The following is a 25,733-nucleotide window of genomic DNA, read 5'->3' on the forward strand; positions in this document are numbered from 1 at the left end:
ATCAATCATAACTCGAAAACTATCACAAGTCGCGGAACATACATGCGGGTGATTGCCCTAGTAATGCTCTACCTCTGGGCTTCGGCTTGACAATACTTTTTGGGACACCCTGTATAGTTTAAAATTGTGTTTTTCAGAAACTACAGTATTTAATATAGACAGCGTTATATCATTATATAAAAATCAAATACCTAAATGTGGAAACGATATAATCGTACGGGAGGGTTATACAATGAAATTGACTTTTGAATCTCAGAGTCGTTATGTTAATTTGGCATTGTAAGTATAATTCGATCTTTAAGGACGAAGCACACTTATCAACCCGGAAACGGAACGTAACCGTATCAACTCGAGGCGGTCAGTATTCTGTGTATGAAACTCCACACTGCAACGCACACTTATCCGCACCGTAACGTAAACGCCTCGCCTCGCGGCGAAAGGCGACACGGTGTTGTTCCCTTTCTGGGTTGATAAGTGTATAATATGACCTTTACCCATGAAACGGTTATTAAATAAATTTGAATTTATTTAAATTCTATTCTAGGCTTTTTTACATTATATTCTATTTCTGTAAAGTCTATAACTGTGGTCTTTGTATAAACTCGACTAACGATGGATTCGACCAAACAAGAGTAAAATTAAATATTAATATAATATACTATTTCTTTTCAAAAATAAAGAAATGTTTTCTTTGAGTAAAATTTTCCATGTACAGTATTATGAGTACTATCCCTCCAGAGGGCTGAATGTGAGTTTACATCAAACGCAAAAAAATGACATTAAATGTATGACGGATTGTTCAGCGCCCCTAGCGGAAACTTTCAAAGAACTAAAATTTTCACATATTTCTAAACGCGCTCACTAGTGAACGCGTTTGATGTAGACTCACACTCAGCCCTCTGATGGCATTACAAAATGACACCCTGTATATTCTGTGGTTACATCGACTAAATAAGTAATTATTAACATTGTTTTTATTTCCAGTTGTAATAATGAATCAACAAAAAACTTAAATGCGAAATTAAACATCTCGAATGGAAAAACAATCACATTTGTGAGTACCTACTTAATTCTATACAAATCACTTAAATCCAAAGTTTATTTTCAGCACTAGTTTAGTTACACTGCTTTCTGCAAGCTAGCATAATTATTAAAATATTATTTTGTTTTGTACTGAAATTTTGTTGAAAAACCACTTTTGACTAGAAAAATCAGTCAAAATATTATGATACTAGCTTTCCGCCCGCGGCTTCGCCCGCGTGGAATTTTGTCTGTCACAGAAAAACTTTATCGCGCGCGTCCCTGTTTCAAAAACCGGGATAAAAACTATCCTATGTTCTTTCCCGGGACTCAAACTATCTCTATGCCAAATTTCATCAAAATCGGTTGCGAGGTTTAAGCGGGANTTTATAATATTAGTTGGGATTGACCAAGGGCATCATCACTTTTAACTAATTTTTGCAGTCAAAAGTGGTTTTGACCGATAATGAGTATTGACTGTAACACATACGGGTACTTCTCATTTACACTCAAATTTGATGGTCACACAGTAATAGTTCATAAACGGTATAAGTTAGTACAATAACTTTGAAATCAGATGATGAAATATCTATTTAGCTACATACAAAATAAATTTTATCGTAATAGAAGCAAAAATAATACGAAAAAATCACATGAAACGATAAAAAACGGGGTCATTTTTCGCGTTCTCATCGTGTCACACCTTCGGTTGCAATGAAACATTTGGTTACTGCATTCACAATTTTCATTCAATTTGTGTGTATCATATACTAAAATCATCGTAATTAAATATACTTTCCACACAACAGTCAAAAAAATATCTTTTTATAATTATTTTGAATTGAGAAAGCGAAATACGTCGGTCACACGATTTTAGGTACCTAAAATTTTGAGTAATAATACAAAATTGCCGTTAAACCGAACACCAGCAACCAATCACAGCATTCTATTCGGTTAACGTCAGTCGCGCTTCGACCATTGGGGAGGTGAGATAAGTCGATCGTCGCTCCGCGAAAAAAATACGTAACTTTTTGTGATTATCCATAGACATACCGTCGCTTGCTTGAACAATATTTTCTACCTCTAACATTTAAACAATTTAATTGAAACTTTGCCATTGAAAACTCAACATGTTAGGCTTATTTGTGTTGTATTAAACTTGAACCGTTAAATTCAAATTTAAGGATAATTCATAAAAAACTAAAATTTTCGTCACCTTCGTGGCATCACCTTCGTGGTGTTTTATACACGAAGGTGATTTTAGGCCACGAAAGTGATTTCTTGCTTTGGTTTATTTTAAAATATAGTGACTGGTGTTTATGTTTTTACAATATTTTAATAACTAATAAATTATACGTGGTTGGTAGAGATCAGTACATCAATAAATAAATAAGGGCCTCGTATTTTTGTTGTCTGTCTGTATGTATGTCTGTATATGTGACTGTGTAGGTATCTGTTTGTAAGATAAATTTAATCTGAAGTTTGAGTTATAAAAGATTGGAATAAAAATTATTTTTGAAAAACAAGCTTTTAATGCGCTAAAAAGAATAAAATAAAATATAAATTGTTTCAAACCCATCAACTTATTACTTTACTCAATTTATATGACTAAAAGCTAATCGCGAGATTTACTTGTGCAAATGAGGAGAGAGCAACCCACAGGTTGAAAAACACTGATCTAGGCCAACGTACTCTTTAAGACGAATTAAATGAGCCCAAAGTCAACGGGGCTGTGTCGCTTTATTGCGGAGTTCCTATGGCCACCTTCCACTCCATCATCAGACTGGTTAACATATAAGTAGGATTGAAGTCATACTCGATGAGGTAGTGTCGCTTTAGTGCGGAGAATTCGTATGCCCACCTTTCAGCTCCATCATCAGACCCTAGTTATCATATGTGATTGAAGTGCTCGTCAATACGAATTACCAAACTTGACGAAGTTGTGTCGTTTTATTACGTAGTTATTATGGCTACCTTCCAGCTCCATCATTAGACCCTAGCTATCATTATAGGATTGAAGTTCTCGTCAATACGAACCAAATGAGCCCAAACTCGATGAGGTTGTGTCGTTTCAGTGCGGATTTCCTATGGCCACCTTCCGGCTTCATCATCAGACCCCGGTTACCATATAGGATGGAAGTTCTCATCAATACAAATAAAATGAGCCCAAATTCTATGGGGTTATGTCGTTTTATTGCAGAGCTCCTATGGCTACCTTCCAGCTCCATGTCATCATGATATTGCATTGTCATCCTACTTACACATGCATGAAAAATTTCAGCTCAATGGGAAACCGGGAAGTTGGTCAATTTTAAGTTGCAAGATTTGCCTACACCAGACATGTGAAAGTAAATAAAAGCTTGCAATAATAATAAAATACGAGGCCCTCTGGCCAAAATAAAAAATATATTTTTGTTCAGGGACTGATATGATTATCAGTCCCTGAAAAAAGAACTCTTACTGATGTAAGAGTTCTTTTTTATTGAGGTACTGATAATCCGTTTTTTGCTTCTTTAGCATTTCAGAATGCCACCAGTGGCACCCTTAAAACCAATTGCGTAGAATCTTGTAACTTAGTAGATGAGTTAATCGGTAAAATTGTATCTTGTATTTAAGTAGGTACCAATTTATATTATGTTCTTGCTATTTATCTATGAAAATAAGACAAAATATGTGATATATAAACTAGAGATGAAACGGATAGTTGTTTGGCCGGATACCGGATACCGGATATCCGGCGAGCTGCTAGGCCGGATAGCCGGATATCCGGCGGCCGGATAGTTGTCCCATTGTCATGTTGCATGTCGTAAAGAGTTTAGCGCCGCACAGGTGCTTCGATCAGTGGGTTTAGTAGACTAGATAAGTCACACTTTTCGAAAATCTAATTCGTTCGAATAGAATGTCAGTTTTTTTTTTTTTTTTAACACAGCGCCAGCTAGCCCCAAAGTAAGCAACTTAATGCTTGTGTTATGGGTGCTAGCTTAACGGATATACTACTTATATACTTTTTTTTTTTAAATACATAAATATTATACATAGTCACACCCAGACCCGTCACAGAAATTAAAATTCATAATTTCCATTTCTGCCCGGCCGGGAATCGAACCCGGGACCTCTCGGCATAGTAGTCCGTTCTGAACCACTACACCAAACGGCCGACACATTTTGCCACTCGTCTAAGGGGCAGATCAATTCGGGCGATTTCGGTTGCCATCGTGAGTACCTATGTGATTGAATAGCGAAAATTCAATTAGTTTACTTGGGGGGCGTCCATTAATTACGTGAGACAATTTTGGCTATTTTTTAACCCCTCCGCCCCCCTTGGTGAGATACTCACGTGAGATTTTCCCCTCACCCCCTAATATCACGTGAGATTTTCCAAAATGCATATTTGCAATGTAAATGAGATAATCCATGCTTCGAAAATATTAGATTTTATAAAAAAAACCCGACCTACGTAAAAAAGTTACCTGATTAATGATAAAACTAAACAATTTAGGCCCAGTTTTTTTAACTTTTAGTACAATTTTTAACTATTAGTTTACATTTTGTTAATATTTAAGCATTGGTAGCAAACTGCGGATCTAAACCCCCTTATGTATTCGTCATTAGAGTGAATAGCCCAGAAAGGAAATTAGTTTTTTGAAAGGCCTTAATATGGCTTTTTTGTAACTTTTTGGACTTTAGATAAAAACCGTCATTATTATTAAGCCATTTTATTGATATTTAACTCAAAGATTAATGTGTTTCATTTTATTATAGGAAATTTTCGTAGTTTTTTAATATCCGGTATCCGGCCGGATAGTGAGCTACTATCCGGTATCCGGCCGGATAGTAAATTTAGGCCGGATATCCGGCCTACCGGATAGTTGCCGGATATCCGTTTCATCTCTAATATAAACACTTAAGAGTAATTTACAGTAGTAAAGTTTGAAAAAAATATTGCTGTGAAATACAGAATCACTTTCGTGGCATCAAAAAATTCAAAACGTTAAAGCTTCCAAACGAGACTCACTATTTGACTGATTTACTGAGAATACAATCTTCACATCAAGCGCTACAATTTTTGTTTACAAAAAGTTCAAATAAGTTAGAAATAAAATTCGCCACGAAGGTGACGATGAGAACCGTGGCGATGAGAAATACCCATACACGACGAGGACGACCTAATAAAAGCGTGTTAATTAATAAAATAAACATTTTTAATATACTTTTTAGGATATTGTTGGCAGCGAGGAGTATGAAGGGTTATGGAACTGCTCATTTTTGACTCACATTGGTCATTACGTACGCGACAGTGTCACTTACGATGGGGAATATTATGCCCCTTACGCAAACTGCTCCTTAATGGTCAGAATAAAACGTAAGTATCATGCAATAATGGAATACCTATCTCAAATCCAGGTTTCGATTCCCAGTGGGTGCGAAATGTTCTACTCGGTTTGGTTGGAGGGCCTTTATGGTTCGGCCAAACCAACGCCATCACACGCGATCTGCCGGCGTGCAGCGATGGCGATCAATGCATTGTCTGGTCGCAACCTTCACGCGATGCAAATCCGCTTTATTCGTCAAAAGCCGACAATAGCCGAAGCGCAGTGGAGCACGAGCCAACGCTTGAGGAAACTCGTTCGAGGCTCGTAAAGGTCATAGCAGACTTATCAACTCGGAAAGGGACCAACATCGTATCGCCTTTCGCGCGCTGTCAACCGCGAAGCGAGGCGTTTACGTTACGGTGCGGATAAGTGTACGTTGCAGCACAGAGTTTCATGCAAAGAATACTGACCGCCTCGAGTTGTACGGTCACGATCCCTTTTCGGGTTGATAAGTGTGCTACGTCCATAAGTCGGTCCTTGACACGAATTTTGTCTCGGCTCGTGCTTGGCTCAACCACCTTAACAAATGCTCAAGTATATTTTATTTATTTATTTATTAAATAAATTCAATCTAGTCTGGTCTGCGAGCACGTAGAATTTTGTCCTATGACCACAGAATAATAATAAGTACTACGTACAGAAGTTTTACTTCGCGAAGGTATTTAAAAAAATGTATGCTCAATGTCAGTAACAATATAGTGTAATTTAGCCTGTCTCAAGAGTCAAGCACCATTTTGTTGACAAACGTCAGTGATCGGCACGACGCCGAAGCTATAGGGCTGACTTCGGTAAAATGATGTGACGTGAGGTGCCAAACTGCGGAAAATGGCGGAGGAAATACATGATTTAGCATGAATTATCATGAATAATATTAACTACTTATTAACCTCTCAGTGTCTTGAGGCAACTTAAAAAAGTACATTCTGTGTTTTTATTATTATTTAGGCAGTTAAATACTGCACAGTATTTAGTACACCATTTTCTTTATTTTCTTCCATCATACACAAGAATACGCGTGCGTGAGTCAATGTTCGCTCGTATGTGAGGCCTTGTCGAATAGTATCCTGTAGGTGGGCCATCGTGCGTGTTTTGTTTTCGATGTAAACTCGCGGAGATGAACAGGCCTGGTANAAAAGTACATTCTGTGTTTTTATTATTATTTAGGCAGTTAAATACTGCACAGTATTTAGTACACCATTTTCTTTATTTTCTTCCATCATACACAAGAATACGCGTGCGTGAGTCAATGTTCGCTCGTATGTGAGGCCTTGTCGAATAGTATCCTGTAGGTGGGCCATCGTGCGTGTTTTGTTTTCGATGTAAACTCGCGGAGATGAACAAGCCTGCTATGACCCCAAGCTACCCATCCTTATTGCTCGCGCGTAATTATTGCTGTCGCGACTGTGCGACGGGCGGCCGCAGTAAGTGTGCGAACGCGACAGCAACATAATTACGCACAAGCGATAAGGATGGGTAGCTTGGGTGGGGTCATTGGACAAAATTCTACGTGCTCGCAGACCGGGCTTTACTATATACTCTATTTAATGTTTTTAATAATATTTACAGGAGACGTTACTCTAACCGTATCCAGTACCACGACCACAAATTTGGTAACAGCCAATGCGACTGATATAGGTTACTACAGATTCATAGAAGGCAACAAAATTACTATTGAATGCAAAAAAGGTCACACGAACAGAACTTTTTTGCAATCAGAAAATTTGATCTTTAAAATTTGTCGGAAAGACAGTAAGATTATTTTTCTAAAATCTATATTATACTCTAAGATTTTAAACTTTCGCGTTCCATTTCAATTAATATAGTAAGACACGGGTCTTAACGCGACGTTTATTATGTCTGCTTGTGACCACGGCTGCAGCATCGCAGCCGAAACGTCAATCAAGCCGTGAGTACTGTAACTCATTAATAAACGTCGCGTAAAGACCCGTGTCTTACTATTTTAATTATATTATACTCGTACTTACTAATATTATAAAGCTGAAGAGTTTGTTTCTTTGTTTTTGTTTGCTTGAACGCGCTAATCTCAGGAACTACTGGTGCGATTTGATTTTTCTTTGTGTTCGATAGCTCATTTATCGAGGAAGGCTTTGGGCTATATAAATACATCACTCTAAAGTCAATAGGGGCGGAGCAGTTCAGAAAACTGTTACAAAAAGGTTTCCAATAATAACAGCATTATATTTGAAGATCCTGAACATACAATATTATTATAATACTATTGTTCAAACTATTTTCACGCGTAGGTACGAACTCGCGGGCACAGCTAGTAAAATATAAACAAAAATGTATGTATTTTGCTGTATTTTGTAAAAGGTATGCTAACTGGATATTTGTTATTTTAGAAAGTTGTGCAGATCTAAAAACAAATTCAACTTTGGTGAGAGATACCATGGAACTAAACAGTACTTTCGACGGAAGTATATTACACTGCATTTATAACAACTCGGTCGGTTACCAAACTGATGCTGAAATAGTATTACAAATAAAGGCCCAATGTAAGTTTTTTAGAGTTCATGCAATTCACGAAAGCGAGTGAGCTTTACATGTGTGGTTTCAAAAGTTGTATGTGCATGTAAGTACACACACAAGTAAAGCTAAAAGCCCGCCCCCCCCCCCCCTCCCCTCCCGTGCGAGACTACCCCCTGGCTTAGAACGACCATGATTATAATACTATGTACCTTTATGCCTTTGGGCCTCATAAGAAAGCTCAAGGTCACCCAAAAAGCAATGGAGCGTGCTATGCTCGGAGTTTATCTGCGTGATCGAATCAGAAATGAGGAGATCCGCAGGAGAACCAATATGACTGATTTAGCCCACAAAATCGCTAAAATCAAATGGCAGTGGGCGGGGCACATAGCTCGTAGAGCTGATGGCGACCATGAGCCGGAAGACGTAGCGTGGACAAGCCTCCCTCTAGGTGGACCGACGATCTGGCAAAGGTCCCTGGAAGTGCCTGGATGCCGGCGGCGCAGCAGGACTGGTCTTTGTGGAACTCCTCGGGGGAGGCCTTTGTCCAGCAGTAGACGTCTTTCGGCTGAAACGATGTACCTTTGTATTCCACAGCGCGTCCAGAGATCACAGTGGGAGGTCTTACAATCAGAGAACCGAGGTCATCGGAAAGTAAACATACCTTTGATGGAACAGTAAACCAAACTTTGGAATTGGTCTGCGCAAATAAAGAAAACTGGGGCAACATTCACTGGGAAGTTTGCTATGGATCTGGTAAGTTAGTGCATTTACATTTTAAGTAATTAAAGGTCATAGCACACTTATCAACCCGGAAAGGGATCAACGCCTTTTTCACGCCTAATTGAATAGAATAGAATTGAATAGAATAGAAAACTTTTTATTTGCAAGAAAGGTAAGACATAGATTAAAACAGAGAGAAATAAACAAGTGGACAATTAACTGCTTGTGCCCCTCTGTCAAAAAGGCACCCGCTCAGCGTACATCAAGACCGCCAGGGCTTGTCTTGAAACTGATTTTCAGCGGGGGCCCTCTGTTGTCACGGCGTACCCCTGCTGACGGAGATGCAAGAGGAGAAAGGAGTCCACAAGTCCGGCAGCAGGGAGAACGCAGCAGGGGGGTGCAATAGAAAAAGAGAAAACAAACAAAAAGAAATAAACAAAAAATCACCATAAAAATTAAATTAAATAATAAAAATAAATTCATTTTACATTAATTATAAATTACAATAATAATAAATTACAATAAATTTAGATTTTAATTATTAATCACATAATTAAAACACATTTAAATAAAATAAATTAGATTTAAAATACAAATAAATTATTAAAAAAACACCATTCCTTACTTAACTAATTGTTGCCATTGATATGTGGCCATAACCATAAGGCCTCAAGTTATTTAAAATCAATGGTAATTGCAAATAAATAAAATCGAACCCTTTGGAGTCTTCCTGTAACATGGCCCAATTTTAACTTGGTCCACAAGCCAAGTCGCTTGATTTAATTTTTTAATAGTAACTGGGCCCACCTTCAATGTTTTTATTAATAAATTAGACATCGAATCAACAAAAATCTTCTCTAGAATCTTAAAGTGGGCCCAGTTACTGGAAGAAAAAATATTTACAAATTAAATCCAGCGACTTGGCCCGTGGACCAAACTAAAGTCCGGTCGCCGAGCAGATAGAATTTCGTCCAATGACCCCAAGCTACCCATCCTTATCGCTCGCGTGTAATTAACGAGGGCCAAGGCACTGGAAGACTTTACAGTCATACAAACATTACGATAGTGTAAGTTAAATAAAAACTTGTACAGTCGCAGAATGAAAAGGTTCGTCACCTTAGTGTCGGTTTTCGCTTGCACTAGGTACTGTAAGAGTCGAACCTGCCAACATAACCGTGCAAGAAACAGTGCTTCTAACATTTAAATAAATATGACGTTTGCTAACAGATAAGGTTTTGCTTGTTTATTTTTCTATCCCATCAGTGCAATGCAATGATGACATTGACCAATTGACAATAGTTTTTTTTATTTAATAGAAATAATAATGGCAGGTTGAACCAACAAGAAGGTTTTACGGCCGAATACTGAAACACTACTCAAATCTGTCACTCAGCTGACGGGCTCCTAAATTTAAGTATCCTTCAATTTTAAATGGTATTCTCAAACGCTACTCAACGGATTTGAAGCCGTGATCAGCTAAGCAGCTCTCAAATGTTTACATAATGGCAACATTTACCAAAAAAAGTATGTTTTCATCACAGATATGGATTAGAGTAGATACAGCAAGTTGATCGTCAAAGCGTGCCATTCCGATATGTCCAAATGGACATACATGGTCGAGTGATGTTCATGTAATCCGATTACAACAATCGGTTACGATGATTTTACGAGGACAGTAGTACGAACACGGTAGAAAGAAGAAATTATTTACGGATTGAGAATTGTAATTAACAGCACAAGTAACAAATAATTAATTAGAATAAAGTAGCAGTAGAAGAAGTATAAAGTAGCATTGTTTTTAATACATATCCTGCGATGTACTCTTAAGAGTTAAAACCATGGTCCCTGTATGTGGTGCACTCATACCGATCCCAAGGAACCGTACTTACTCATAACAATAAGACACACACTGATGCATGTATTCATGCACTTGACAAATTTATGTCTTGAAACTCTGTCATCTGGAAGTGGTTAGAATTTGGTCTATAGGTCAGACATGTAGATTTTTGGACGTCAATACCTAAAGAACCGTTTGAGGCATATTTATGAAATTTGAAGCTGATGTATATCTTGCAAGTCTCAACACATGAGCCAAATTTGAAGTGTTAATGCACAGTAGTTTTTGAGTGATGAGGAGTCAATAGTGGCTCAAAGTGGTTCGTCTAAATATACGCACGGTGCAGTCCCCTCCCTGGAACTAGGCTTAACATGCTCCCGCATGTCTAGAATGATTGCTCAATGTTGATTTAGTCAATTTTCTCCTGATGGGACCATGTAAGACAAAAATAAAATTTCCAATATTACAGACCTTCTAGAGCAGATGCCGCGAAAACTATACAATTTATCAAAAAAGTTGACTATCTCACCTGTAGCAAATTGAATATGCTTGTTTTGGTTCATAGTAGTAATGTCAGTAGGACGCATAGTTTCCGAGGATTAAGCGAAAAACCGAAAAGTGGCACCTTTAAACCCCCCTCTCCCCGCCGGCTCAAGGGCTAAGGACGGGGACTTTTGCTATGTTCACCTCCTAACTAGTCTAAATAAAGTCCTGAAGTCAGAAATTGTGTTCTACAGTTTTCCATCTATAATGCTTTATTGACTGGACTATAATGCTTAGCGTTGAATGGCGTTTCAGTATGCGAAAATTCATTTAAGTGGCGTTTGAGTGCAACTTAATTTGAGAGGTGCTTAAAAATTGAGAACTGCTCAGATATTGTTTTGAGTATGCGAAATGTAAGTTTAGGAGCTGCTTAACTATTTGAGTAGCCGTCAAATATTTAAATGGCGTTTCAGTATTCGGCCGTTAGTTTATCAATCATAATAATCTTCTTGACAAGATAAATCGTCAAACAACTTTGATCTGGATAATTTTGAACTTTACTGACGAACAGTTAAAGATTATTTTCTCTAACTCGAGATTATTCTGTAACATAGTTTCAAAAGGTAATAATTATGTGCTCGCGATTCGTTGAAGGAATCAATTTGAAAACTGACGAACCTTTTCATTCCGTGACTGTACTTTATAACTCTTGTAACATAAAATATTGTTGACTATTAATTGAAATTACAGGTGTCAATTGCCAGTCACAAACACTCGCAGCTGATAAAATATTAAAATTAAACTTCACTCTATCGGCGAATAACAAAAATACCACAGTAAAATGTGTTCACACCTTCAATGCTCTTAGACAGGAGACTCCCGTATTTTTGTATGCAAATGGTGAGTAGGTACATAATTATGTTTTATTATAGTCTGGTCGCCGAGCACGTAGAATTTCGTCCAATGACCCCAAGTTTCCCATCCTTTTCACTCGCACGTAATTATAATTATTGCTCTCGCGACTGTGCGATGGGCGCCCGCAGTGAATGTGCGAGCGCGACAGCAACATAATTACGCGCGAGCGATAAGGATGGGTAGCTAAGGGTCATTGGACAAAATTCTACATGCTCGCAGACCAGGCTTTAGTGAAAGTTCATACAATGGATATTATAAAATAGGTAAAAGAAGATAAAAGTCTTATGCCCGATTTCACCATCAAACCCTAATTTTTAAGTGACCCCTATGAAAACATAATTCCTGTTATGTGTTACCATAGCATAGCATCAGTTAAAATTAGGGATTGATGGTGAAAACGGGCATTAGATCGCTGTACATACAGGTTGTCCCAAAAAGTAGTGTCAACCTGCACTAGACAGAACCACTAGGTAGAAAAATTGTGTTGGTTGATTTACTTGACTTAAGATCCTATGTCTGATGGGGCAGAGGGCGTCCACAACAGTCCTCCATCGCTTTCGGTCTTGAGCTTCGCGTTTAATCTCGCTCCAGGTCTTGCCGATTTACTTCGCCTCGTCTGCTACAATGCGCCGCCAAGTCTGGCTTTTTCTTGGGGGTTCCAATCCAGAGCCTGCTTAGGGATGTGATGCGCGAAGCCACAACAAGGGCTCTCGCGGAAGACCAGCTTTTTGACATGCCCTTACGAGTATGTCATGATTTGTGAATCGATTGTGAAAATAAACAAATCGGCTAAATTGTGTTAAATTTTCATGGTGCTCAATAGCAAAAAGGTTCAGCTACTTACATTATTTTCTTTTATTATATTGTGCGTTTCCTGTAATATAGGTAATCTAAGCACCCCTCCCTTAGACTAAAATTATCCCTCCTAGACAAGTGACAAAACGTGGCAGTTGAAACATTCGAAATCACTTCGCTCTGCCGTTTTTTGGTGTTAGTTACTTCACTCTGTGAATCGATTTTAAAATTACAACTGGCGATTCCGAATTCACAACTGAGGGGACTGAGGCTAATCGTGTTACTTGTGCTACAAGTGCGTATGGGCTTCATACTGATGCTTAAGCCATTAATTATTTTTCGTCCCGATTAAAATCTAATGTAATCGATAATCGCCTTGAGAATCGTTAACTGGTGTTTTCTAATTCGATTATCAAAATTACCCATCTCTAGTTTAAAACTGTCATCCAACAGCGCACGAAATACTATGAGTTGTAGATAATGATACCATTACAGAGGCGACACTTCGTTTACGTTTAGTTTCTGCCTATTGAATTGGATACTGTAAGGAAACATCGTCATCATCATTTTAGCTACTGGACGTCCACTGCTGAACAAAGGCCTCCTTTAATGATTTCCACATCGCCCACGCGTCTTCCTGCTATCTTTAGTCAGTCCATCTTGAGATTTTAGAAAAATTTCCATTCGTCACGGTAGGAACAAAGCTAGGGATGACCCACGCCTTCACTCCAGAAACTTTCTGACTTTCAGTTATTTTATTGTCTCTATTGTTAACTATCTCAGCGGTTGAGTACACGTATAATAGCTGTGAGGTAGAAGTTACGGGACTAATCCCACCTCTCCTTTCCACCGCTGCATCTCCTGTGTAGCTAGCACCTAGATTAGTTGATTTAAAGCCAAGGTATTTTATCAGTTTTTATGTAATGACTTAGTGCATCTAAAAATGTAAAACTTTCTAGTTTTTCTGTAACATTGAAAAATCTAAAAAGAAGCATCATTTTTTTACGTTCAAGTGTTTCTAAGAAATTTAAATGGAAGCTTTTGGTAAACTTTTTGATGACAACGTAGGTATTGCTTACTTTTTCAGCTGTCGAACGAATTCACTTTTATACTCATAGGTCCTGTACATCGGTAGATTTGGTAAATAAATGAATCCATCCGGACTCAGAAACTAAAAAAAATAAAATAGCTGTAATTTTTTAATAGTGGATTTGTCGATTAAATTGATCATATTACTGCGCCCTAACGGGTCGGACACTGGTGACCAGACACACTGTACAATTATTATAATTTTAGCTTATCTCGTGAGCTAGGTGTCAATAATTAGGGTGATTTACTAACTAACCAGTTGCATACGAACAACAGCAGTGAGATTCAAACAAGTTTGATCTATGATGCCGCACGACTATTGTGTGAGCTCACCCGTAACCCAAGCTTATTTAGCTTAACACAAGGGGCTGGACGGGACTATTAGTAATTTGTGCAATACAAAGTGCTTATAATCTTTAAAAAAATCTTTTTATTGCTGTATTTAACCTTCCTTTCGTTATACTAATTTATGCGTCAGTGTCAAGTCTGCGATTTTTATTCTTTGAAATTTTCGTAAAATGGCTGCCGCCGCGGTGACGCCTTGTAATTAACAAATTAAAATTAAATTAGTATTTTAAAGTGCATAAATGTACAACTTTAATGGTAAAAAGTCATTCCTTGATTTTTACTTAATATGTTTCTGGAGTTATTTGAACAGTATTTTCGTCTATAGGATGGCATATTTCAAAAAACAAAACTGCACTCAAGCGTGTTGTCACAGCAACCGCTAAGAACATACTAATTGAAGATCGGTCCGTGGACCTGTTTGCGTGCCAGAAACAGTCTATTAACATGTCTTCTCTAGTACGTAGTACATTATAACTCAATGTGTTGTTATTGTTTATAATTTGTGCTAACTGTGATCAATAAAGTCTATTTCTTTCTTTCTTTCTTCTAGGGCTATCCCAATCACCCCCATGTATGTTCCGCGATTTTTGATAGTTTTCGAGTTTCGTTGTTGATTCGGATAACCCTAGTGATGCTCTACCTCTGGGCTTCAGCTTGACACTACTTTTTGGGACAACCTGTATATTGGAAACTAGCGGCCGCCCGCGACTTCGTACGCGTGGATCCCGTTTTACCCCCTTCATCTATCTTACGCGGTTTAGATTTTTTCATACAAATGTTTTTTTCCCGCTAACTCCCGTTCCCGTGGGAATTTTGCAATATCCTGTTGTAACTAAGCTTTAAGTTTACTAAGGTACTTGCATGCCAAATTTCAAGCATCTAACTTAAGCGGTTTAGATTTTTCATACAAAAGGATTTTTCCGCTAATTCCCGTTCCCGTGGGAATTTATAAGTATACTATAACCAGCCCAGTAGTATGAAGAATAATTGTACCAAGTTTCGTTAAAAAACATACAGACAGACAGACAGACAGACAAAAATTTTACTGATTGCATTTTTGGCATCAGTATCGATCACTAATCACCCCCTGATAGTTATTTTGAAAATATATTTCATGTACAGAATTGACTTCTCTACAGATTTATTATAAGTATAGATAATGGAGGCTGAGACACACTGACAATATCCCAAAAGACACTATTTCGTCAGTTCGTCTCAGCCAAATGACGTCCACAGCTGGACAAAGGCCTCCTCCGAAGGTTTCCACGACCAAATTATGTATTAAGGCCGGGTTTCCACTAAGACGGAGCGGATAAGTGCTTTGCATAACCAATCAGATTTCATTATTTCCACATCTCTTCTCCACTCCGCTTTGGTGGAAACCAGGTGGTTTTAGAGTCACGCTGACGCACGCTGACCGTTAGCGCTGACAGCCAAAATGTATGAAGCGTTGGCGCCGAGCGATCAGCGTCACTCAGGAACGGTCCATTCAATTACATACATTGTGATCTGTCAGCGCTGACGATCAGCGAGCGGTCAGCGCGATTCTAACCTGCCTTAGAGTTCTGTGTCAAAACTGCTACTTCCTTTCAGAGCCACCAGTTCTTACAACAAAAAATGATATGATTTTAAATTACACCAGAGGCACAGACACTTACGAGTATGTCATAGAGCGAGAAGATGAGGAAACGATAAGAATCAAATGCAAAAATCAAGAAAACTCTGGCTCGCTGTCCTGGAGAGATTGCAACAATGCTGCACAGAGTGAGTTGAGATTAATGCAGTCAAGGTAACTGCGCACTTGGCTGCCGTGACCTCACATCGACGCCCAGGAGCTTAGTGTGAGTTTACGTTTTACGTCCTCACTAGTGAGCGCGTAATAAGACGACATTAAATGTATGACGGATTGTACAGCGCCCCTGGCGGAAACTTTCAAGAACTAAAATTTTCATGTATTTTTTAACGCGCTCACTAGTGAGGACGTTTGATGTAAACTCACACTCAGCGAGGTGCGCAGTTCACTTAGGGCTATATTTCACCGGGACACCATGGCGGCGCAACCAGTCGCCGCTACCAACAAAATGTATAGAGCTTTGCGCAACCAAACGGACACCAGGTGAGTAACTCTAGAGCTGTATACATTTTGTTGGTAGCCAGCGACTGGTTGCGCCGCCATGGTGTCCCGGTGAAATATAGCCCTTACTCACCTGGTGTCCNAACAAAATGTATAGAGCTTTGCGCAACCAAACGGACACCAGGTGAGTAACTCTAGAGCTGTATACATTTTGTTGGTAGCCAGCGACTGGTTGCGCCGCCATGGTGTCCCGGTGAAATATAGCCCTTACTCACCTGGTGTCCGTTTGGTTGCGCAAAGCTCTATACATTTTGTTGGTAGCGGCGACTGGTTGCGCCGCCATGTTGTCTCGGTGAAATTTAGCCCTTAGGGATGTGTTCTGGGTAAAAAAGCAAGATTTTGAATTAGTCCGTCAGATAAGTTTATGACAAAAGACTCGACATGTATTTTATACTTTTTCAAAATTAATTTAAAGAGATAAAGCGCACCAAAGTTCAAAAGAAAAGGCCCGTGACGTCAAGGAGTGCTAAAAGTGTAGCACTTTGTGACGTCACACGTAACTTCAACGCATCATAACTTCGTAATTACTTGTTTGATTGACAAGTAAAAAAATACGTATCCAATATTTTTGATTAATATAATTGACGGACTAAATCAAAGTTTTTTTTTCACGATTCTTTTTAAGATATCTTTGTCAAATAGATTGGCACGAACCACGTATCATTTTATTTTTTTGTTTTCAGAATCATGCACCAAAACTCAGGATATTTATAACAGATCAATAGAAAAAGTAATACCATGGAATTCTGAAAAAATCGAGGTATTTTTCTATTGCGTATACAAGAACAGCCGCAACTATAACGTTTCTTCCAAAGTAAATATTGTTGTACATCCCAGCATGTCTACCCGATGTAAGTGAACTATATTTTAATAATAATTAATAGTTTAAAAAACTAAAAACACGCTCTTAGTTTAGAGTTCTTATGGCCATGCCCCGACTGCGTCATCAGGACCTTGGACATCATCTAGCATTAAAGTGCTCGAAATGACAAATCAAACGAACCCAAACTCGATGCGGTTCCGCCGTTTCGTTTAGGAGTTCCTATGGCCACTATCGATCAACATGGAAAGCATTGGGGGAGGCCTATGTTCAGCAGTGGACGTCCTGTGGCTGAAATGATGATGATGGCCACCTACCAGTCCCATCACTAGACCAGTCAGTCGATGGAGTCAAAATTAAATTGGAGTCTACTTCGATCAACCAGGTCATCTTATCCATGAGTGATCAAAGGACGCCAAATTATTGCTTGGAGTCCAGTTTGATCACCTGGGTGATCAAAGCCAGGTGATCAAAGTGGAATAGACAGCCGGATAGACGAAGTAGCTAACGACCTGAGCAATCTCCACGTCGATAGCTGGCGAGAGGTGGCGCAGAACAGACCTTATTATCACCCGGTAAAGTTAACTGCGCATCTGGCCGCCGTGACGTCACATGACGCTTTACGGGGCGAACTCGGGGAGGTGTGCGGGTGAGTGCGAGGGAGTCGCATTCCAGCGAGGTGCGCATTTAGCTCGATCGGGCTGCGAATGGGAACTTTTATTGTCAGAAGCCAACACCTGCTTTGGGTCAAGTTATGTAAGACTTAGTTAGTTAATAAGGTTAAATTAAGGCATAGAAGAATGTTCTTTCTAAAGTCTGGTCGCCGCTCGCACACTTACTGCTGCCGCCCGTCGCACAGTCGCGACAGCAACATATCGTAATTACGCGCGAGCGATAAGGATGTACCCATCCAAGCTACCGCTTGGGATCATTGAAAGAAATTCTACGTGCTCGGCGACCGGACTTTACCACACAATAAATAGGTGCATTTAGGAGACAGGTGACTCTCCACTCCATGTGGATGTCGGAAGAGGCGACTAAAGAACGAAGCACACTTATCGTAAGGGATCAACACCGAATCCTTTCGCCGCGCTGTCAACCGATAAGTGTGCGTTAGTTGATAAGTGTGCGTCGTCATTAAAAAGGACAATGCGAATATCAGGCCTCCCCAACCCGTTTGGCTAGCGTGTACTAATTAAAGCAAACAATAAATAAGTAATTAAAATCGAAGTAAAAAATTACGACGACATCCAAACAAGTAACGTGGTTTGGAATTTTTGATATTTTTCGATTTACGTACGGAAGTTTTAATACTTAAAGTTAAAATAAAGTTGAGTACTACATTATGTTTTACTAGCGGCCGCCCGCGACTTCGTACGCGTGGATCCCGTTTTACCCCCTTCATCTATCTTACGCGGTTCAGATTTTTTCATACAAATGTTTTTTCCCGCTAACTCCCGTTCCCGTGGCAATTTTGCAATATCCTGTTGTAACTAAGCTTTAAGTTTAATAAGGTACCTACATGCCAAATTTCAAGCGTCTAACTTAAGCAGTTTAGATTTTTCATACAAAAGGATTTTCCCGCTAATTCCCGTTCCCGTGAGAATTTCGGAAATTACTTATTGTAACTAAGCTTTAAGTTTACTAAGGTACCTACATGCCAAATTTCAAGCGTCTAACTTTAGCGGTTTAGATTTTTCATGCAAAAGGATTTTCCCGCTAATTCCTGTTCCCGTGGGAATTCCTAAGTATACTATAACCTGCCCAGGAGTATGAAGAATAATTATACCAAGTTTCGTTAAAATCCGTCGAGTACTTTTTGTTTCTATAAGGAACATACAGACGGACAGACAGACAGACAGACAGACAAAAATTTTACTGATTGCATTTTTGGCATCAGTATCGATCACTAATCACCCCCTGATAGTTATTTTGAAAATATATTTCATGTACAGAATTGACCTCTCTACAGATTTATTATAAGTATATAGATGATGGTACGAAACCTTTTAAATTTGAATTCAAATTCAAATTCATTTATTTCACACATAAATACATGTCCATTAGATGTTAGTACATAATCAATTTCGTTACAGTGTCATGCCAGAATAATCTTTTCTCTCATTTGATAAAGTCATAACAATGTCAACAATAAAATCATACTAATCATTACAATTAAATGACAATTACTTAAAAGAACACACAACCAATATTAAAACATAAAATTTCACAATTATTTAATTCTAAAAACACTCATTTACAGAGTAGAAACATTTAGTAATATTACACAAACATCAAATAATATTCAGTACTTGGCTCTTTGCAGAGACTTGTATATTCTTGTGCCTTTCCTGTGCGAGTTCAAATCGACGGTCATTGGTCACTCCTAAAGGTATGATAGCACACTTATCATCCCGGAAAAGGTACAACACCGGATCGCCTTTCGCTGCGAGGCGAGACGTTTACGCCATATGGTGACAGAATAAATACAAATGAGATGAGTAGGTCATCTTCATAGAAACGCACCGCGCGCGGTTTGTATGTGAGCGCGCCAATATACGTATGCGGCGCGCACGCACACACTGACAAAATTTTGTGGCTATTAGCAGGCCTCCGTCACTCGCCTATGCCGGCCGAGATAATTACCTACAGCGCGCGACAACTTCAAGTTGCAAATCAGTCAGGACCGCCACGCGCCGTGACGCGCCTGTGAGCACACGCGTATTTCTATACACGCTCGGTCGATCATCGTTGAAATCAAGGTTTATTGTTCCAACAGCACTGTTATTCTTCTTTAATGGAAAATCGTAATATTTAGAAATAATAATTAACTGTAGTGATTTAAATAATTTAAAAAACTACACTTTTTGAATAATTTTGAAATACTTATGACAAAAAACTGTAGCAAAAAAAATATTTTACCAAATAAAAACATTAACTTTTACTTTACCGTGTCTGTTTTCCGACACTACACCTTTTAAAACTGTTTGTCCAATATCGAATTATTGTAACACTGAAGCTTATTAATAGGTACTTTAGAGATGGTACGATTATACAAACACCACTAGATTAAAGTTTACCAATCGTAAATACAATAAATGCTTCTTAAAATTAAGTTTTTATTTATTTTACTTTGCTTATACAACCCTGACGCTTGAGCTGTGAGGTAGATCAATTCTGAACACAAAAAAATAGCGCTCTTGTGAGCGTAGTAGTAAGGTGCGATTTCGAATGCACCATGTGCGTTGGATATTTTGCATTATTATTATTACCGTTAAAATGCCGGCATCTGATCCTACACAAAGGAGTGCAATTTCTGTTGCTACTATTATGTATTCTGTGCTATTAGCGGGGAGTTGCGCCGAATTTTGTCAGTGTGTGCGTGCGCGCCGCATACGTGTATTGGCGCGCTCACATACAAACCGCGCTCGGTGCGTTTCTATGAAGATGACCTACTCATTTGTATTTACTCTGATGGTGATCCGCATTGTGCGTTGCAGTTGCAGTACGGAGTCATACAAAAAATACTGACCGCCTCGAGTTGATACGGTTCCGATCCGTTTCCGGGTTGATAAGTGTGCTTCGAGTTATACCTACGTGAGTTATCATGAAATCGACAATTTTCGTATTCGTGATAGATTCGAATTAGCAATCGCGATCTTTCGGGTTTAAAAAAGAAGACATTTCTAAATGTTTAGTTCATAAACACATAAACCGTTCAAGGAGCTATCCTAAACAGTAAGCAGTGAGTCTTTCCATATTTTTATGATCTAATGCAGTGTTTCTTAACCTGTGGTCCACGGACCCCTTGGGTCCACAAGCATATGTCAGCCTTATCTATGGGCCATTTAACAATCATAAATAAATGCCACCAAAGGTCTTGTAATCGAAATTTATTGCTGCTACTTCAAATTGTGCTTGATTTTAACCGCCTCTGTGGTCTAGTGGTAAGACCACCTGCTTGCAGAAGTCCCGGGTTCGATACCCAGTGGAGGCAGTTTGGATGGTGGTAGGGCTTGTTCTAAGTCCGCCTGGTTAGCTACCACCATCTTACCTATGTCTGTCGCTATAACAACAATGTTAACAGCATTGTTGCGTTCCGGCAGTTAGAGGTAAGATAGCCAGTTCCTCTGTAAGTAGTTGGGGAATCCGGATGAAGCTCGCTTCTACCTTAGCTTCGGCCTAATCATCACTTACCATCAGGTGAGATTCAGGCCAAGAGCTTTCTCGTTGTGAATAGAAAAAAATCCTGGGGTCCGTGGATAAAAAAGATTAAGAAACGAGGTCTGAATGAATAGTTGATGTATTGGATGATTTTTATACATAATTTAGAAATGAAATTCGTTCAATAGCAGTTCGAAGCGTTGATGAGACTACAGTGATCCAGATGTCTTCGGATTCGGAGTCATCGACAGATATTATTTTTGAGGGAAAAATCGGTGAACGTAGATCTTATGATTGTAAGATTAAACATTGGAAAGAAACCAGCACAGTCCATTGGGAATTTTGCGATGAATATGGTAAGCTTAAAGTTGTTTTATAAAGTTTTTAAACTTTCGATTTTTTGTTTGAAGTATCGACCGATAGCAATGTGCGCTAACCAACTTATCGCCAAGGAGAGGCAATTTTTGTACAACACAAAATCGATTCATTAAGATCAAATAAACTTTATCTTTTCCACTTAAATTTGCGAAAATATATCGAAAATAATCGTTATGTATTTAACTAAATTTTAATGATCTTCCCACCCTTTTAAATTCTTTATTTGATGCAGGTCTGAATTGTAGCTGTTCAGATGCAAGATTTGAAAGGCTGTCACAAAACATCACTTTGGCAGAAGGATCCAATGGTACCATAGCAAAATGTGTACTTTCGTTCCATTACGATGATAGCACTTATGAAAAAACCATACGTTTATACGCATATCGTGAGTAGGTACAATATTAATTTTATTATATTCTAGTGGAGCGTTGCAACTTTGACACTGGCCACTGGCCCATTTATTGTCCCACTAGCTGTGCCCCACTGTGTTACCCGCGGTAAGCGTAGCTTATGTGTTAATCCAGGGTGTCAGCTAACTACATACCAAATTTTATTAAAATCGCTCCAGCCGTTTAGATGTGAAGAAGTAACAAACATACATAATCACGTTTCGCGCGTTCGTTGAACTAGCTGTCAAAGTGACACCCCGATACTGGTTTGTGCAAACAGCTGAATTTCGTTCGTTGTACAGTTGCGTTGCAGTTGAAAATTATTAGCGCAATTCAAGCTCTGGGTCTGAGGCCAGAAAGAATGTAATTGAATGTTTCTTATTTTAGACCCACCAAAGCTTACAAATAAAGATGGCGTAGAATTCCAATCCTACAACTCAGACTACGTCGTGGAAGGAACTGACGGTGAAAATATTATAATTAGATGTTTCAATAGACAATACACTGGGGTCTTGTTTTGGCGGACGAGTAGCGATACTACATCAAGTAAGTTTGTTTTAACAAGCAGATGGCTGAGTGTGAGTATACACTAGTGAGCGCGTAAAAAATGGCATCAAATGTATGACGGATTGTACAGCGCCCCTAGCGGAAACTTTCAAGAACTAAAATTTTCATATATTTTTTTAACACGCTCACTAGTGAGAACGTTTGATGTAAACTCTCACTCAGCTCTGTGCCCGCGACTTCGTACGTTGAAAACATAGGACTTTCATACTTTTCAACCCCCGTTTTGTCAACCCGGAAAGGGATCGTAACCGTATCAACTCGAGGTGAAACTCCGTAGTACTGCAACGCACACTTATCCGCTCCGTAACGTAAACGCTTCGCCTCGCGGTTGACAGCGTAGAGGAAGGCGATACGGTGTTGATACCTTTCCGGGTTGATAAGTGTGATATGACCTTACCGTGTGCCGTAATGTCAATGTACCTTTATTTATTTTTTCAGAATTATGTGAAACTGAAGACGGTACAAAATGTAATATGATTGAAAAATCATTTTGGTTGAAACCAGATCTTAATGGGACGCTTTTGTATTGTGTATTTAAGACTGATCGCGGACATGAAATAGCTACTAAGGCTACATTTGTGATCCACCCTAAAACTCAGAGTAAGTACCTATAAAGGTCATAGCAGACTTATCACCTCGGAAAGGGATCAATGTCGTATCGCCTCTCGCGCGCTGTCAACCGCGAGGGGAGGCGTTTACGTTACTGTGCGGATAAGTGTGTTGCAGTAGGGTAAGGTGGGGCACAATGTTACACGGGGCACAATGTTACAATGCACTTTTCTCCGTCCCTTTCTATTAAATGTATGATGTTGGTATACACGTATGTATGTCAAGCTCATAAGCCGCCATCTTTGAACCGTTGTTCCTGCCACAGTTTGTACCGCTCCACAGTATGTTATGAGACTGTATAATCGGACATTCTCATTGATTTGATGAAACGTATAGAGCTCAGTTATACAAACATGATAGTAAAACTCCCGTTTGAAAATTCCAAGTAGTTTTCGCGGTATAAAATTTCAAAGTTACCTATTTTTTTACTTCAAAATTATGCAAAAATATTCTCACTCGTTAAGAGCGTTTACGTCTAGCGTGGCATGTCAAGTTTAGGTAATTTCGATGCTAGTTTTATTCACACTAAAATAATTATGACTGTGCGTGTTCTCACGCTCTATAGTCAAACCAAAATACTTTGATCCACCATCGTAAAAGTGTGCCAGGCTGTCAAGTGACAGCTCAAGGAAACTATAAAATCTTCAAATCTTCCAACACCGACTCCATAATTATAAATAATGGTATACATTAGTCCTAATCAATAATAAATACGTAAATTCTTTATCAAATAGTAAATTATCAAAGGTTTTTTACTATTTTGAGAATATTTTATACAGCCTATGTTCAGCAGAAAATTTTTTGAATTTTAATGGTGAGAGATTTTTTCAAATCGGTTCTATTCAAAACAAACTTTTCCTGTTTACTATTCTTTTTTTATCCGGAAAATGCATAACATTTCATACCCACCAGCTGCGGGGGCAGCAAATGTTTGTTAAATCGTTTTCACAGTATTTTTATAAAAATTTCAGCTTGTAAACTGACGCTAAAGTGGAAATTTACAAAACCTTTGTGGACTTATCTTGATAGAATTCTTAAATGCTAAACTAATCGCAATATTTTCTCAATTAACTATTTAGGCGACGAAATTGCCTAACTATTTATGCCTATAACATATTTGTAGTATTACTGGTTAATGATTGTAACGAGTTGAAAAAGTACTGTTTTTGCGCCAAACGGCGTAAACGCTCTTAACTAATAACATTTAATTCAGAATTGTTATAATACTTCATAGAGCTCTTAAAACTACACGTAATAAGCGTATTAAGTGCTTCGTAAACGCATTCAGTTAATTAGGAAAAATGATTTTAGTGATTTTTGTTTTTATTTTTTTTCTCAATTATACCTTAATATATGCAAACATTTTTAATTACAAGATATAGTCTGATATTTAATCTAATTGTATAAAAAAAATCAGCTTTAAATTCCGTGATATATTTGAGGAAACGTAATTGGCTTCGGCTTTTTGGATCGCCATCGGCGCCTTCGGCGCCTTGGCGACCAGCCTCAGCCGCTCCAGCTCGCCCGGGCGCCTGAGCCTCGTTACGCAAGGGCGGAAGGGCTGCACATCCCGCAGCGCCGGAGACGAGGAGATACCAATGCATGCTGCATGCTTGCTTTCATGCTGCATGCTCTGCATGTTTATCTACTCTATTAAATTATATTATATGATTTTTTTTAAAGATACGAGTAACTATGTCTGTTATAAAGTAAATTATTCTGAACAACAACATTATGAGTTGAAGTAGGTATGTTCTTAGTGACAACATTATTAATTAAAAAAATATGATCAATGAATGTTATGAAGAAAAAAGATCTGAAACTAAAAATTATGTATTTTAAATGGTTCTTGGTAGTAACAGTATTGATAAAAAAATTATGATTACTAACTGTTATGAGCTCCGATGGTAGTAATAAAAATTTATGAATAAAAAAAGTATGAAAAATAAAATTATGAAGAGAGATTATTATGAACACAAATCGGTAGTAAGACAAAGAATAGGATTTAGAATTTTATGTGAGCCAATATAGAACCATTTAATCATTGTATGCAAGTACCTCAGTTTGTATAGAAAACACGCGCGACACAACAACACACTGACAACGCGTCTGCGCGCGGGAGTCTTTATATGTAGCCACGCGGACCGCGGCGGAGCGCGGTGCAGTGTGATAATCGTCTAACAATCCGACTAATACTATCGGCCGAAAAAAGTAGTCTGTGTGGTTAATCAATCAAATATGACTTTGCGACAGAAAGCTAAGTTTTCATTAGTGCGATTTTGCAACAAAAACGATTGGTCGACGCCATAGAGATATAGAGAGATGCCAACTAATGCGCTGAGTTCGAAACTCAGTGTCGCATTAGAAATTGACACACACAAAGTAATCAAAGTATGTGCTCATTATCCTGCTACTGCGGTATGAGTACCTACTCAACGTTCGAATAATGTTTAGTAGAGATGAAACGGATATCCGGTAACTATCCGGTAGGCCGGATATCCGGCCTAAATTTACTATCCGGCCGGATACCGGATATTAAAAAACTACGACAATTTCCTATTAATAAAATGAAATACATTAATCTTTGAGGTAAATATCAATA

General features: G+C 38.5%; 1 protein-coding gene across 2 annotated transcripts; it reads left to right on the forward strand.

The window, feature by feature from the left end:
* Window positions 1-219: 219 nt before the first annotated feature.
* Window positions 220-23,160, forward strand: LOC114359706 (uncharacterized). Of its 2 annotated transcripts, XM_028314189.1 has the most exons (13): window positions 220-279; window positions 985-1,054; window positions 5,239-5,383; window positions 6,960-7,142; window positions 7,757-7,909; window positions 8,478-8,636; window positions 11,674-11,823; window positions 15,664-15,834; window positions 16,888-17,055; window positions 21,377-21,544; window positions 21,799-21,951; window positions 22,343-22,501; window positions 22,961-23,160. In XM_028314189.1, exons 1-13 carry the CDS (start codon window positions 233-235, stop codon window positions 23,134-23,136), a joined length of 1,902 nt encoding a protein of 633 aa, XP_028169990.1. In that variant the 5' UTR covers window positions 220-232; the 3' UTR covers window positions 23,137-23,160. The 2 variants fall into 2 exon arrangements, with proteins under 2 accessions (XP_028169990.1, XP_028169991.1); XM_028314190.1 differs by lacking the exon at window positions 11,674-11,823.
* Window positions 23,161-25,733: the final 2,573 nt, after the last annotated feature.

Source organism: Ostrinia furnacalis, unplaced genomic scaffold (assembly GCF_004193835.3).
Source record: "Ostrinia furnacalis isolate ACB-3 unplaced genomic scaffold, ASM419383v2 OfSCF4620, whole genome shotgun sequence".
In the NCBI taxonomy this organism is placed as follows: Eukaryota; Metazoa; Arthropoda; class Insecta; order Lepidoptera; family Crambidae; genus Ostrinia; species Ostrinia furnacalis.

Bases quoted from the DNA above. Each gene is read 5' to 3' on its own strand.
- LOC114359706 (XM_028314189.1), top strand. From the start codon at position 233: ATGAAATTGACTTTTGAATCTCAGAGTCGTTATGTTAATTTGGCATT. The intron at 17,056-21,376 runs GTAAGTGAACTA...TTCGTTCAATAG, and splicing joins TCCCAGCATGTCTACCCGAT to CAGTTCGAAGCGTTGATGAG. The intron at 21,952-22,342 runs GTGAGTAGGTAC...TTCTTATTTTAG, and splicing joins CATACGTTTATACGCATATC to ACCCACCAAAGCTTACAAAT.